Source organism: Protopterus annectens, chromosome 1.part0 (genome assembly GCF_019279795.1).
Source record: "Protopterus annectens isolate FY-2018-M chromosome 1.part0, PAN1.0, whole genome shotgun sequence".
NCBI lineage: Eukaryota > Metazoa > Chordata > Ceratodontiformes > Protopteridae > Protopterus > Protopterus annectens.
The window spans coordinates 1,927,312,704-1,927,326,392 of NC_056725.1; the positions used below are offsets into that span (position 1 = coordinate 1,927,312,704).

At 42.7% G+C, this 13,689-nt stretch overlaps 1 protein-coding gene across 1 annotated transcript in view; it reads right to left on the minus strand.

Annotated features, from left to right (window-relative positions):
* Positions 1-13,689, minus strand: part of RAI14 (retinoic acid induced 14) — a gene marked incomplete in the record, with an annotated part of 1,743,343 nt that overhangs the window by 13,309 nt on the left and 1,716,345 nt on the right. Inside the window, 1 exon segment of the mRNA XM_044070211.1 lies at positions 8,182-8,247. Within this exon segment, the coding sequence (XP_043926146.1) occupies positions 8,182-8,247 (66 nt within the window).

The following is a 13,689-nucleotide window of genomic DNA, read 5'->3' on the forward strand; positions in this document are numbered from 1 at the left end:
GGTGAAGGAAGAATACTGCTAAGGGTCAGGGTCATACCTGCCTGGGCTACATAATCAGAGAGCTCCTCTATGTCTCTTTTCATGTAGTCCAGGGAGGTACGTCTCAGGTCGTTCACACCAGCATGGACAATGACTGTGTCATATTTGTACTTGCCATGGAGTGACCCGAGTGCTTGTGTTACGTGGCGGATTCTAGTGCCCGATAGGCAGCTTACTGTGACCCTCTCCTTGTTCAGCCTGGTGAGTGGGACGTCAGTGTGTCTGACTATGGAGTCACCTATGACAAGTATTTTTGGTGTTGTATTTGGCCTTAAGGGCTGTGACTGCTTTGCACACTGATTTTGTGGTTTATATGTTGCTTGTGGGGTGTCTTGAGGTAGCAGTTGTTTGGGTGTCTGCTTTGGAGGCCTCTGCTGTTTAGGTAAATTTTTACTCAGAGCCTCCGAGTATGTCTTTGTGTGTTTACGTGTTTGATTCAGTGGTGTGGTAGCATTCTGTGAGGCTGGTTTTGTGGTGTGTGTAGTTTCCTTCTCCTCCTGTCTGGTCTTGCCAGTCCTGAGTTGAGAGAGCTCAGCCTCCAGATTGGCTAAATAGCTGCATCTCTCGCAAGTATTTGTGTTATGTGGGAGGAGGAGAGGGTTGTCTGTGTACATGAGGCAATTGTAACATTGCCTCAATATTCCCAGATTCACCAACTGGGCAGGAGAGGACGCCAGCATCTGGCCCTTCTAAGAAGTTAGGTATGAGACTGAATAAGAGAGGACTTAGTAAGGAAGTGGGTACTCCTGGGGGGGGTTTCGCAAGTGAGGGACTTTGTATAATATAGAAGTGACAAGTGCTGAGCTTTTTTTTTTTTTTTTTTGAGAAAAAAAAAAAAAAAAACTTTTAGGAACAAGTGCTGTGCTTTTTAGTCAGGGGATATACTGTTTAGGTTACTAGTAGAGCAGTTCTAAGGGAAAAAATGAAGAACAGACTTTATGGAGCCAGAAAAAGTTTAACCTTGTTAAACCGGCGCTGCCCGATGCTGCTCTAGTGGCAACTCCAGCCAAAGCATGCTTTATAGCAGGGGGCTGGAAAAGGCAGGAAATGACCGAAAATGGCCAATGAACTACAAGTTACTGTCTTAAACCACTCCTCTGAGGATAAACAGGCAGCTCAGTACTCCCCACTCCCACTGGTGAGTAAAGAAACTTCCCCCTGACCAAACAAAGAAAATGGAGAAGTACAGGAACCAAGAAAAACCCCAGGGATCAGTAAAATCTGATCACTGGAACAAACTACCCAGGAAAGTTAGGAAAACAAGAATTTTTTTTTTTGTTTTTTTTCAATTTTTTTTTTACCTACAGAACAGAAAACACAATAAATGCTTTGCTTTTCAATTAAATGCTATCAAAAGCTAGTACACTTGAGTGTATTAGCCTGTAGTTTAACTTTTAAGCAAACTTAAACTAAGAAGTGCAACCAACAATTAAAGCTTATAAAAACAGGAAAAACAGGTAATACCACTATAAAATAGACAGAAACAGTCGTCGAATAACACAAATGGTCGAAAAATGCAAGAAAAAATACTTAAAATCTGGAAAGTTGCTTTTTCCTTTCTCTGCTGCTCTAGGAACTCTGCTGGAAACCACGAGGAGCTGTGCTGAGTTCTCTACAGCCAGAAAAGCCTGCCAAAGCGTGCTTTATAGCAGGGGGCTGGAAAAGGCAGGAAATGACCCAAAATGGCCACTGAACTACAAGTTACTGTCTTATTTATCCTGGAAAACTATTTTTCTTGTGGCCATTACTTCTGCCCGCAGAGTGTCAGAACTTCAAGCATTATCTATCAGACCACCTTACATGATTTTCCATGCTGATAGAGTACTTTTCAGAACAAACTCCTCATTTTTACCTAAAGTCTGTTCTGAGTCAAATATCAATTAGGTCATTGAACTGCCAGTCTTTTTTCCCAACCACTCTAGCAAATTGGAATACATGCCGAACAAACTTGATGTACACAGACAGCTCAGATTTTATCTTGACAGAACTAAGGATATTAGAAAATCAAATCAACTTTTTGCATCCTTCTCAGAAGCCAGAAAAGGCAATCCAGTGGTTAAAACAACCTTTTCTAAATGGTTATCCGATTGTATATCCTTTGTTTATGAAAATGTGAGCATGCCATTAACACACAAACCTAAGGCTCATTCTACCAGAGCCGTCTCTACATCATCTGCTTTTCAAGCTAAACTGCCCCTTGACAATATTTGCGCTGCAGCCACTTCGTCTAAGCCTCAAACATTTATCACGCATTACAAAGTAGATAATGCGTCAAGAGACAGGTCTTCCTTTGGTTCCATGGTACTGAAGAACATACTTTCATGAGCCACCCAGGACTGAGGGTGCTAGGGACGCTACCCATCAGTGAGAATAAACGGCGAGATTTAACAACTTCACATAAAGAAGTTATGTACTTACCATAACGTTCCATGTAAGTTGTTTATCTTGCCTTTATTCTCACGTCCCTCCCTCCTTCCCCCTCTTGGCTGACTGTTGATTTAGAGGCTAGTGCCATCCTGGTTATTCAATATTTCTTTTTCCCCTTCGAGATGTGTCCTTGGTAGAAATAAATAAAAGGGTATATATATATATATATATATATATATATATATATATATATATATATATATATATATATATATATATATGTGTATGTATATATATATATATATATATATATATATATATATATATATATATATATACTGTTACTCGCAGCAAACAAGATCTGAGGTAATTCCAGCAGTGCATTGTGGGATAAGAGCTTGGTCTCGAGCTACTGGCAAACCTTGAGCTTTGCTATTGACCGCGTTGGAGCCGAGGATCAGCTCCAAACCCATCAGTGAGAATAAAGGTGAGATAAACAACTCACATGGAACGTTATGTTAAGTACATAACTTCTTTTTTACTGATACTGGTAAATAAAATCTGGACTTCTGCTTTCAAAAAAATTTACTCTATATGAAAAGACGGTCACACAAGCTATTATGAAAATAGGGAGGCATGAAGATGGTATGAAGCACTCAAGGCTGCGTGATTTATAACCTGATCTAAGGCACAACCTACTGACGACCTAACACTTATTTTTTCTATACCAAACTAAAACAAGCTAATCCCTCTGATGATCTAAAGCATGCTGTAAGCTCAGGTTTTATCAATTCATCTACATAAAGACATTTCACAATCCACAGTATCCTTTTATGTGGTTCTTGTCAAATGCTCCCTCTGTTAGTATGCTGATGTTATTCGTGTTTCACTGTTGCAGTCATTACGTTTGGGTTATCTGCTTGCAGTAGCCCTCAGTCGGCCTGCTTAACAAAGTCTTGGGTTCTGCGTCGGTTGCTGTCCCTTCTTCCATGATGTCAGGTCGTCAGGGGTATAAAACATGCAGCCGACGCCATTACATCAGTCTTTTTTGCCATGCAGTGCCCGAAGCAGAAGCAGTTCGCAAGCGCCGGTCGGCCAACTCCTGAAATTTTCATTTTCGAGTTTCAGAACCAAAGTCTTCACTAAAGCCAAGTACCTCATTGCCGAAACTTTTTCTTGTTCCTTACCGATGTCAGTAAAAGTTAATAATTGCATTACTTGTGGAAAGCAAATACCTCACAAAGATTTTCATTCGTACTGTATTCCTTGCCTAGGCCCTGACCATGATGTATGGTTGTATGCTTTATTTAATCAGCGCACTATCTGTTGTCGGTATATTTTCACTTCTAAATATTTCGGTTTTTGGTTTAATTACTCAGAAATGTTGTTGGTTAGCCATCCGACTACCGGGATACTGAAAAAACACAAAGATAAAGACAGAGACACGCCGCCGAGGTCCAAAGCTGCCGACGATGCTTCTCCTAAGCCAGTCGCCAGTTTGCCGGTACTCAGTGAGGCGCTTTCGCAGCCCCTGATACCCGCTACTTCTGACTCGCAGGCCTCTACTGAGACCCATTCGGAGTCCGGTATGCCATGAGATGCTTCAACTTAAACAGAAAATTATGTTAATTCTTGACTGCACTGAAAATAAAGAATTACAAGATTTAATGCATTCTGCTGAACAGGTTGGACATACTTTGCAATGTGGATTTGATTCATTAGAGGCCTCTTGCAGGGCTGCTGTTATTGGGTCCGTGCTCAGAAGACATTCTTGGCTTAAGGAGCAATCTTTGCCTGATCATGTTAAAGCTAAATTGTTGGATGCTCCCTTAAATCAGGACCGCCTGTTTGGCAACAAGGCTGACGAAGTTCTTAAAAAGATGGAAGATAAATCTAAATCTATGCAGACTGTTAAAGATTTCTTACAAGTTCAGCCTCCTAGATATAGTAGGCACAGGCCCTCTAAAAATCGGTCCTTTCCAGCCCCTTCCAGGTCTTCTCAAGCCAAACTCAGACATAGCAGAAACCCCAGGTTTCAGTCCCAAGAGACACAGAAGACTAGGCAATGGGGGTTTTCCGTACCCAAACCTGGGAGCAGTAAGACTCCCCCCTGTGGAAAACCATCTCAATGACTTGCTTTTAAAACTTCCAAGCACTTTACAACTGAATGCTCCTTTAGGCAAAAAGATTGGTGTGCAGGCCAAAAACTGGGAACTCATTACCCAGAACAAATGGGTTTTAAATATAGTGTCCCAAGGATACAGATTTCATTTCCACACGTTAAACACCTAGCGGGTGGCCAGATCTACCCCCAAATCAGTGGACAGAGGCCCCAAATCAGTTACTCTCTCTCTTAAACATGAAGGCTATTCAGTTGGTACCAGAAGAGGAAAAGGGACAAAGTTTCTATTAGAGACTTTTCCTGGTACCCAGAAAAGGCAATACATGGCGTCCTATCCTGGACCTTTCTATTCTAAACACCTTTCTGGTGACTCCAAAATTCAAAATGCTGACTCTTCACCAGCTGCTTCCTATGCTAGGCAAGGATTATTGGTTGGCAGCACTAGACTTAAAAGAAGCATACCTGCACATCCCTATCAGGGAGTCTTGCAGAAGATACCTACGCTTCAAAGCAGGCTACATGCACTATCAGTTCTCTGCACTGCCCTTTGGCTTATCTACTGCACTCAGGGTATTTTGCAGGCAAAGAAATATTCAAATATACCCATACCTAGATGATTGTCTAATTCAGGCAGAAAGCAAGGACATTCTTTCCAATCATCTGGCCTTTGTTCAAAAGGTACTGACTTGTCCGGGGTTCACCATAAACAAAATGAAATACCACCTGGTACCCTGTCAACAAATTATATTCCGGGGAGCAAGCTTGAATACAACTTCCCAGATGACTTTCCTCATGCCAGAGAAATGGATACATTTGACAACTTACTTCAAACAAGTGGCCACAAAAACTCAGCTATCTGCAAGGCAAATACTGCAAGACTTGGGGTTCATGGCCTCCTGCATTCTTCTAATTCTATATGCAAGGCTGCATATGAGGAAATTACAATGGTATCTCAAAAGCCTATGATGTCAACATTCACAGGATCTAGAAGCAAGGATTCCTATTATACCTTGCCTAAGCCTAGAGTTCCTTTGGTGGGCAGAGGCCTGCCACCAAAACAGGGGACTACCATTCACATTATCCCCTGCCACACAAATCTTAACAACAGATGCATCAGACTATGCATGGGTGGCTCAACTGGCAGGGAAGTGCATTCAGGGCAAATGGAACCCAAGTCAAATGCACCTGCACATAAATCAAAAGGAAATGTTAGCTGTACAGAATGCTCTGACAGCCTTCAAGGACCACATTCTTCCAGGACAACTAATGGTAACGACAGACACCACCACTGTCATGTGGTACATAAACAAGCAGGGGGGTACACATTCTTACCCCATCTGCAGACTAGCCATGGCATTGTGGAACACAGCCTTGAGCTAACAAGTGGATCTACAAGCTCAATTCCTGCCAGGAAAACTAAATACACTGGCAGACGGACTAAGCAGAAACCTCATGGATCCACACGAGTGGAAACTAGAACCAGGGATTTTCAACATGTTGACAAGCAAATGGGGGAGTCCAGATATAGACCTGTTTGCCACCCCCAGAACCATCAACTGGACAAATTTTGCACTAGGATTCCCCACAAGCTAGCTTGGAAAGTAGATGCTCTATCCTTCAGCTGGAAAAAATATCAGTTTATGCCTTTCCTCCTCTGTCTCTGCTCTCCAATGTACTAATAAAGATCAAACATGACAAGCCAAGGATAATTTTAACTGCACCAGACTGGCCTTGCCAACACTGGTACCCCACTCTTGCGCAGTGTGTCATGCTTGGCTCCATGGCACCTGCCTCAGACTCCTTCCCTGTTGTCTCAGCAGGAGAACCAGATTCTTCACAGTCAGCTGCAAACCCTGAACCTAGCAGCCTGGCTAATTACCTAATCTCTCCTTAACCATCCCTCAGTAAATCAGTGATGGATATCATTTTAGAGGCAAGGAGGCCTAGCAGTAGAAAATCGTATGCTGTAAAATGGGAAAGAGTCTGTGCCTGGAACCAATCTCAAGCAGTTACTCAGAGGGGCCAAAAATTAAGGCCACCCAGGAGAGCTCCAACTCCAGCCTGGGATCTTAACTTTGTCTTGGAGAAAGTCACTCTTCCTCCTTTCGAGCCAGCTGCTACTGCAGATTTAAAAATTCTTTCCTGGAAAACAGCTTTCCTTTTGGCAATCACTTCTGCAAGAAGGGTATCTGAATTACAGGCCCTTATGGCAGTGGAACCTTTTATCATCTTTCATGCGGGCAAGGTGTCCCTCAGAACCAATCCCTCCTTCATGCCCAAGGTGGTATCCAGTGTGGCTTTTAATCAGTCCATTCATTTGCCTACCTTCTTTCCTAACCCACAGAACAAAGGGGAACGGATACTGCAATCTTTAGATGAGCACAGACAGCTTAGATTCTACTTGGACAGGGCTAAACCTCAAAGGAAATCTGAACAACTGCTGGTGGCATTTGCTGCACGGACAGAGGGGAAAGCTATTTCAAAATAAAGCATTTCAAAATTGATAGGCCACTGCACATCAGACCCCATTCAACCAGGGCTGCATCTACCCTCTACAGCCTTTCTCAGGGGCGTCCCTACTAGGGACATCCTAGAAGCTGCTACCTGAAGTTATGTACATACTTTCACCAAGCATTATCATTTGCCAATTTTCTCTAAATCCAGGGCTGGTTTTGCTACTGCAGTCTTGCAGGGCCTTACAGCTGGTCCTAATTCTATTTAAATTCCTCCTCCCAACCTTAGCTTTGGGAATCTACCCAAATGTATTGACTGCAACAGTGAAACATGAAGAACATTGTACAGTTGTGTACACTTATCATAAATGTAGATGTTCAAGTGTATTCACTGTTGCAGTCCTGGTTACCCTCCCTCCAGCCCCCTTTTCTTCCTTTGGCTATACCTCTACTCTCACTATGCTGTAAAAGCTTTTTGGTGTATTTGCTTTTCTGCTGGAGGTATATCCTTGTATTTATAGATTTAATTGCTTCCCATTAGGGGGGCACCTGACATCTGGGGCAAGAAAAACTGATGTAATGGTGTCGGCTGCATGTTTTATACCCCTGACGACCTGACGTAATGGAAGAAGGGACAGCAACCAATGTAGGACCCAAGACTTTGTTAATCAGGCTGACTGAGGGCTACTGCAAGCAGATAACCCAAATGTAATGACTGCAACCAGTGAATACACTCGAACATCTATACTTATGGTAAGTGTACACAACTGTACTTTCTTACTTCCCCTCAAGCACATCAGTTCAGAACACTGTGTCTTTCACACATATCAATGACAGCAATAATAAAAATTATAAAAGGAAAAACAAATGTTTATAACACATCACTTTCCAACCTCTTAACACAAGAAATCTGGACATAGCCTGACATAATGGGGGACAAAAGCCAAAACACCGAGACACATTTTAAATATTGCTCTTATAAACTTAGAAAGTTGCTAGAATAACAGGATTTGTGTTGGCATGCATTTTCTGAAGGATATAGTCAAACGCAAATGCATGCCACTATTTAATGACTTTAATCTTTAGATCATCCCAGTGATTTGTCAACAAAATACAATTTATATGAGGAACAGACCAAAAATATGAGGCATAAATCTGTACAGTCTGCAAAAATCTGGACAGTTGAGAGGTAAACATCACCTGAACAGCATAAAGAAGGTGCATTCTGTAGACTGATATAATATCCTGGTGCTGTTTCTTTGTTTCCTGATAAAACAAAACACAGATGTGTTAACATAAGCTATACAACAAATGAAAACCATGCTTCATTATATCTAGAAATGAGTCTAGAAATGTTCAATAAAGATTATTTGTGTGCCTGTCTCAAGCAAAAATACAATAAACAAAAAAATTCTGCAATACTGCAGTTTAATACACAAAAATTTACAACAGGACAAAAGTGTAAAGCTAGCTTATTTGGCTGGCATAAAAAGGCAAATGTGTACAGATATGAGTGAATGAATGCAATTTAAAAATAAAAAATGAAGCAACTGCCCCCAGCTGATTCCATTACACACAGGGATAATAAAGCCTGTGATCCAGACAATCAAGGACTGACTAGTGACCCAGTGCTAAAGAAACAAGCTGAGGAGGAAAAAGGGACCTGCTAATGCCAGCTGCCGGGTCCATCAGTCTACTTAAAGCTGGTTAAGGTCCAAGTGTTAATGAAGAGATAAAGGGCTGACACAGATGTCTGGCCTGCCAAGCAATGCAAAAAGCTGTAGATGGATTTTCCATGTCTGTAAATGTGTACACAGACACACACACACAGACCCACAGACACACACACCCACACCCACCCACCCACACCCACCCACACACACACACACACACACCCACCCACACCCACACCCACCCACACCCACACCCACACTACTGAGTTGGCACAGAAGGCTTCACTTCAGCAGTATGCTTTTCAGTCTGCCTTGAGTTCTGATGTCTGACTTGCCAGCGATATCAGTCACTGGACATTGCAGTAGGAGGCAATAACTGGTCACATGAAGAACAGGGTCCAGAAGACTGCAAAGTTGACCATGGGCCCGAGAGAGACACAGAAAAGGTGGCTAGTGCATAAGGCTGTTCTAAGTGGTTTGCAATCTACTATTTAACATCGGACAACAAACATACTAAGCAAGAATAACACTCCTACAACAAAATAAACAAATACTCATTTAATAAGAAAACACTGCACTTTAATAAAAATAACAACAGGTGAGCACTGCTGTTCTGTAAAACCTCATCAGACAAAATTGTTAAATTAGAACTATTTAATGTATACATCTGGCTAAAAATACATGACACCTTTTGTCCAATAACTAATATCCTATTAATATTGTAATGGCTTCAATTAAAAAAAATAAATTAATACTATCATTTCCAAGAGAGGCGGACATGAAACAGAAAAAGAATTACAGGATGATATGTTCAAACTGTTTGAGAAGGTCTATTTAATTCACTCAGTGGTAGTAGGAGCTTTGGAGATATGTCCAGTGCAGAACAAGCACAGCCACTGACAGTCCTGCATATGTTTCTGGAAACCTTAAGCTTTAGAGGCTTAGAGCTAGTCTATTCCATTTGCCCTAGACATAGACATTTTCCTGTGATGACTGCACACTGGTGATGTAGGCAATGTATTGTGTTAAAAATGGCCCTTAACTCTTGAATAAGGAGCACCAGCGTGGTCTACGAGGGCCAACAGTCCAGTACACAGTGGTGGTGAGAATTTTACACCAGTTTCAGAGTAACAGACATTAATCATCTGGGTCAATAAACATTACAGAAGAGTTTCTGAAATAAAGTATTTCATTTTCTTTCTTCTTGTTCATCTCTAAGACAACCCTATATCTGTTGACTTTTCAAACCAAAACTTTGCATGGAAGGTTGTAACATGCCTCTACAATGGTGACCTAAAAATATATATTTTCATATCACTCCTGATTCATCCTTCCCTGTTTCCAAACTTTCGCCCTTGTTCATGCACACCACTTCTTTTTCTTTTGGCTGCTCCCGTTAGGGGTCGCCACAGCAGATCAACTGTTTCCATTTCTTCCTGTCCTCTGCATCTTGCTCTGTCACACCAACCACCTGCATGCACACCACTATCATCCTCAAAATACCTACAGTTTATAACGCTGTCACCCTTTTCCCACTTCACCTCAAGGCTGTACATGTTAAATGATTTAAGGCTGTACATTTGAAGTGATTTACCTAACCATCTCTAGACAGCTTGAGCACTATGTTTTTGAAGAGATAATTTCTCCAGAATCCTTAAAAGTAGTTATAAGATGGAGGTCTTATAATTAGTGGAAAGGACTAATAATTTCTCTGGTACTACTAGTGAAGCCTCTCTTACACATTCAGTGATCTCTCCTCTGATTTCATCAGTGTCTTTTTCAGTTACTTTCAAACCTTTACATTACTAGAAATAATTATGTCAGGGTCTCCCCTCCTTTTCTGTAATTTAAAATATGGTGTTTCCAGTGTGTCCCCTATCAACTGCTGATTTTCTAAAGGTGCACTACTTTAAACTGCTGTGTATAAATTCCAAGCTATGACAATTCCTGCAAATATTTGTGCGACCTGCAGATAGTACTGAGCCCACTGCATCCACATTACTAATGACCCTTACGTGCTTGTAGACATTACTTACTATTAAGCTGTGTGCTAGTTTGGATAGTCAGCATTAACTTAAGCAATCAACCTGTAAACCATTTCAAGGCTTTCCAACCTTATTGTCAGACTTGTGCACCATAGTGTCCATTGCTTTGTTTCAAATCAAATCAGACAATATCCACAGCCTTGCCTTGGTTTTCTGCTTTGGACTTTCATCCAGGTATCTGTATTAGCATTGTATGATGTCAGTTCATGTTACCTTGGTACCTATGATACACTGGAACGCAGGTGTTTAATCAATGATCTTCTACAGGGTAACTGAAATGTCTGCATAATGCTCAAGACTTACATGACAGAATGCTACTCTAGCAAAACACACCACTTTGTGGCTTCGGACAAAATTGTAGTGAAGACTTTGGAGGAAATCAGATCACTTTAAATGCATTAATACACAGTGGCTCCAAAGGGTGCTTTTGCAAACTGAACTTCTCTTTCCTGAAGATGTAGCAATCTCCAAGTAGAAAAAAATAATCCATTGGGTTACAGGGGTAAAGCACGCTACATGAGATATGTTGCAAATGTTCCTTGTCCCTAGTAGAAAGGCACTTTTCAAATTCCTGTTAGTTTTCAATGTTCACCTGTAAGTAGAATTCACAACAGCATCTAATATACTTGTGACATGGAATCATTACTATTAACCATAAATTATATTTGTCCATCATTTAAGATTGACAAATGATAATTTTCTCATACAGTACAACACCTTTGAAACAACTTCAACCATGTTGCATCGCTTGCTATAAAACCTATGATCATAGTAACTGACAGCAGAAACACTTCAACTTAAATTAATATTTCTGAAACATACAATGTTAAGCTGTCAATCTCGCCTTCATTCTTGCTAGATGGGTTCGGAGCCGATCCTCGGCTCCGACTCGGCCACTCGAAAAGCTCGAGAGCTAGTTTCACCGGCTCAAGGCTCCCCTATATCCCACAATGCTAGGCGGTAACTTCCTCAGATCTCGTTTGCCGCTACGCGATCGAGGTGCTTTTTTCAACCAGCTCAGGTTAGTTTAAAATTTTTGACAGTTTAGTCAGTTAGAAATCCCCTTTAAGTTAGCTCCCTTTCATAACTTTATATAGTTAAATACTTTTATCCCTTTTAGTTAATGTTTCATTAGTCTTCCTATCCTAAGTTATCTAACCCTTCCCTTGGGCCTTAGGCCCACTCCTCCCTCCCTTGGTAGTTGTAGTGTCTATGTTTTTTGTAGGGAAATTTTTAGTTTAAACTTTGTAGTTATAATTTAAAGTTTATTATTTTTGAAGTGTAATCGGTGTGTGTGTGTGTGTTTGTGATTACACTTTATTTTTCTCTTTGGACATGTCCAAAGAATCAAAGGTCTCAGGCTTCAAGAAGTGTGACTCGTGCTGTCAGAAGATGTCTCTGACAGACGGTCACACTTCTTGTGTTACCTGGGACCTTTGCACCTGCAGGACTCATGTGCTGTTTGCCATGGCTTCAGCCCTAGAGTCCTGCAGGAGCGAAAAAATAAATTAATTCTCAGAGGCTTATTAAAGCCTGAGGGTCCCTCCACTCAGTCATCGGGGAGACCCTCTAAGTCCTCCAGACCTTCGGCTCCAGCCTCTGAGCCGACTTCTGGGGGCTCTAAGTCCATTCGAACATCGGATCTGGCTGGAGCCGATGAATCTCGAATGCATGTGCCTACGCTGTCCTCGGCTCCGGCCGGAGCCGAGGAAGACATAACTGAGTCGGCTCCGATAAAGTTGTCGGAGCCGACAACTAAGAAGAGGTCCCGCTCCCCATCTATCGGCTCCGTTCATTCGGCTCCAGCATCACCTTTGCTGTCTGAACGGAGCCATAGATCCCACTCTTCTAGGTCTTCCAGGTTATCGGACCACGACCTTCAGAGAGTAGTGAGTCGATTTCTAAAGTCCGAGGCATTAGCCCAAATGCTTCAAAGTCCGACTCAACAGTCGAAGACTATCCCCACCACTCAAAATATTCCTCCTCTGACTCTTTTGAGTTCGGAGCCGGGGCGGTTCGGACCCGAGACTGTGGTGGCGTCGGAACCGATACCCTTGTCTTCGGTTCGGTCGTTGGCTCCGATTTCTTCCTTGGAAGAATCTCGGCGCCGGACTTCCCTCGTCGGCTCCGAGGGGGCGAGTGGCATCGGACCCTTGTCCGACCCCGCTCTCCCTCTCGGTGCTTCGGCACTGGTGAGTTTGGCTCCGACATCGGCCTCGGAGCCATTACTGTCGGTGCCGTCGGGAGGTTTTCAGTTTTTCGGAACGGAGACCTTCGGCTCTGCCTGACAGGGGTGCCTTTGAGGTCATGAGGAGCGTGTTAGAACCTGGTTCTAATCCACAGTCGGCTCCTTCTGCCCTTCCCTCCATGGTGCCTCCGGTGATTTCTACTCACTCTCTTGTCCCCGACCGTAGAGAGCCAGCTCCTCAAGTTTCCCCTGTGGGGATCTCCTCCTCTTCCGAGGCCTCTCCTGACCCTGTAGGAGAGCCCCTAGGAAGAGGCAGTGTAGAGGAAGCACATTGACTCCCCTGAGTCTGTCACCTCTGACACTGATTTAGAGGATTCTGAAGGTTCCCCTTGTTCCCCCTCTGAAGATGTCTCCTTTGCAGACATTCTTGAAATCTTAAAACAGAGGGGGAATTGGCCAGCCCTCAACCCTTCAGAGGATGAATCAGTGTACCTTGAGGCGTTTGGCTCTCACCCTTCCACCTCCTGGGTGTCCCCTCCCTTTGACCCCCTTATGCAAGTGGTGGCAAAGAAGGCTTGGGCAGCTCCTGACTCAGTGGAACCCACCCCCAGGAGACCATCTAAGTTCATCACGGCCCCCAAAGACAAAGAATTTCTGACCAAGGGCGTCTCGAGTCTAGGTCGATGGACAGGTATGGGAAGCGGATGTTCTCGTCAGCGACCTTTACAATGAAATTGCTGAATTACCTGTGCCATTTTACTCGACTTCAGAGGGATTTACTCAAGGAAGCGAGTGAAATGCT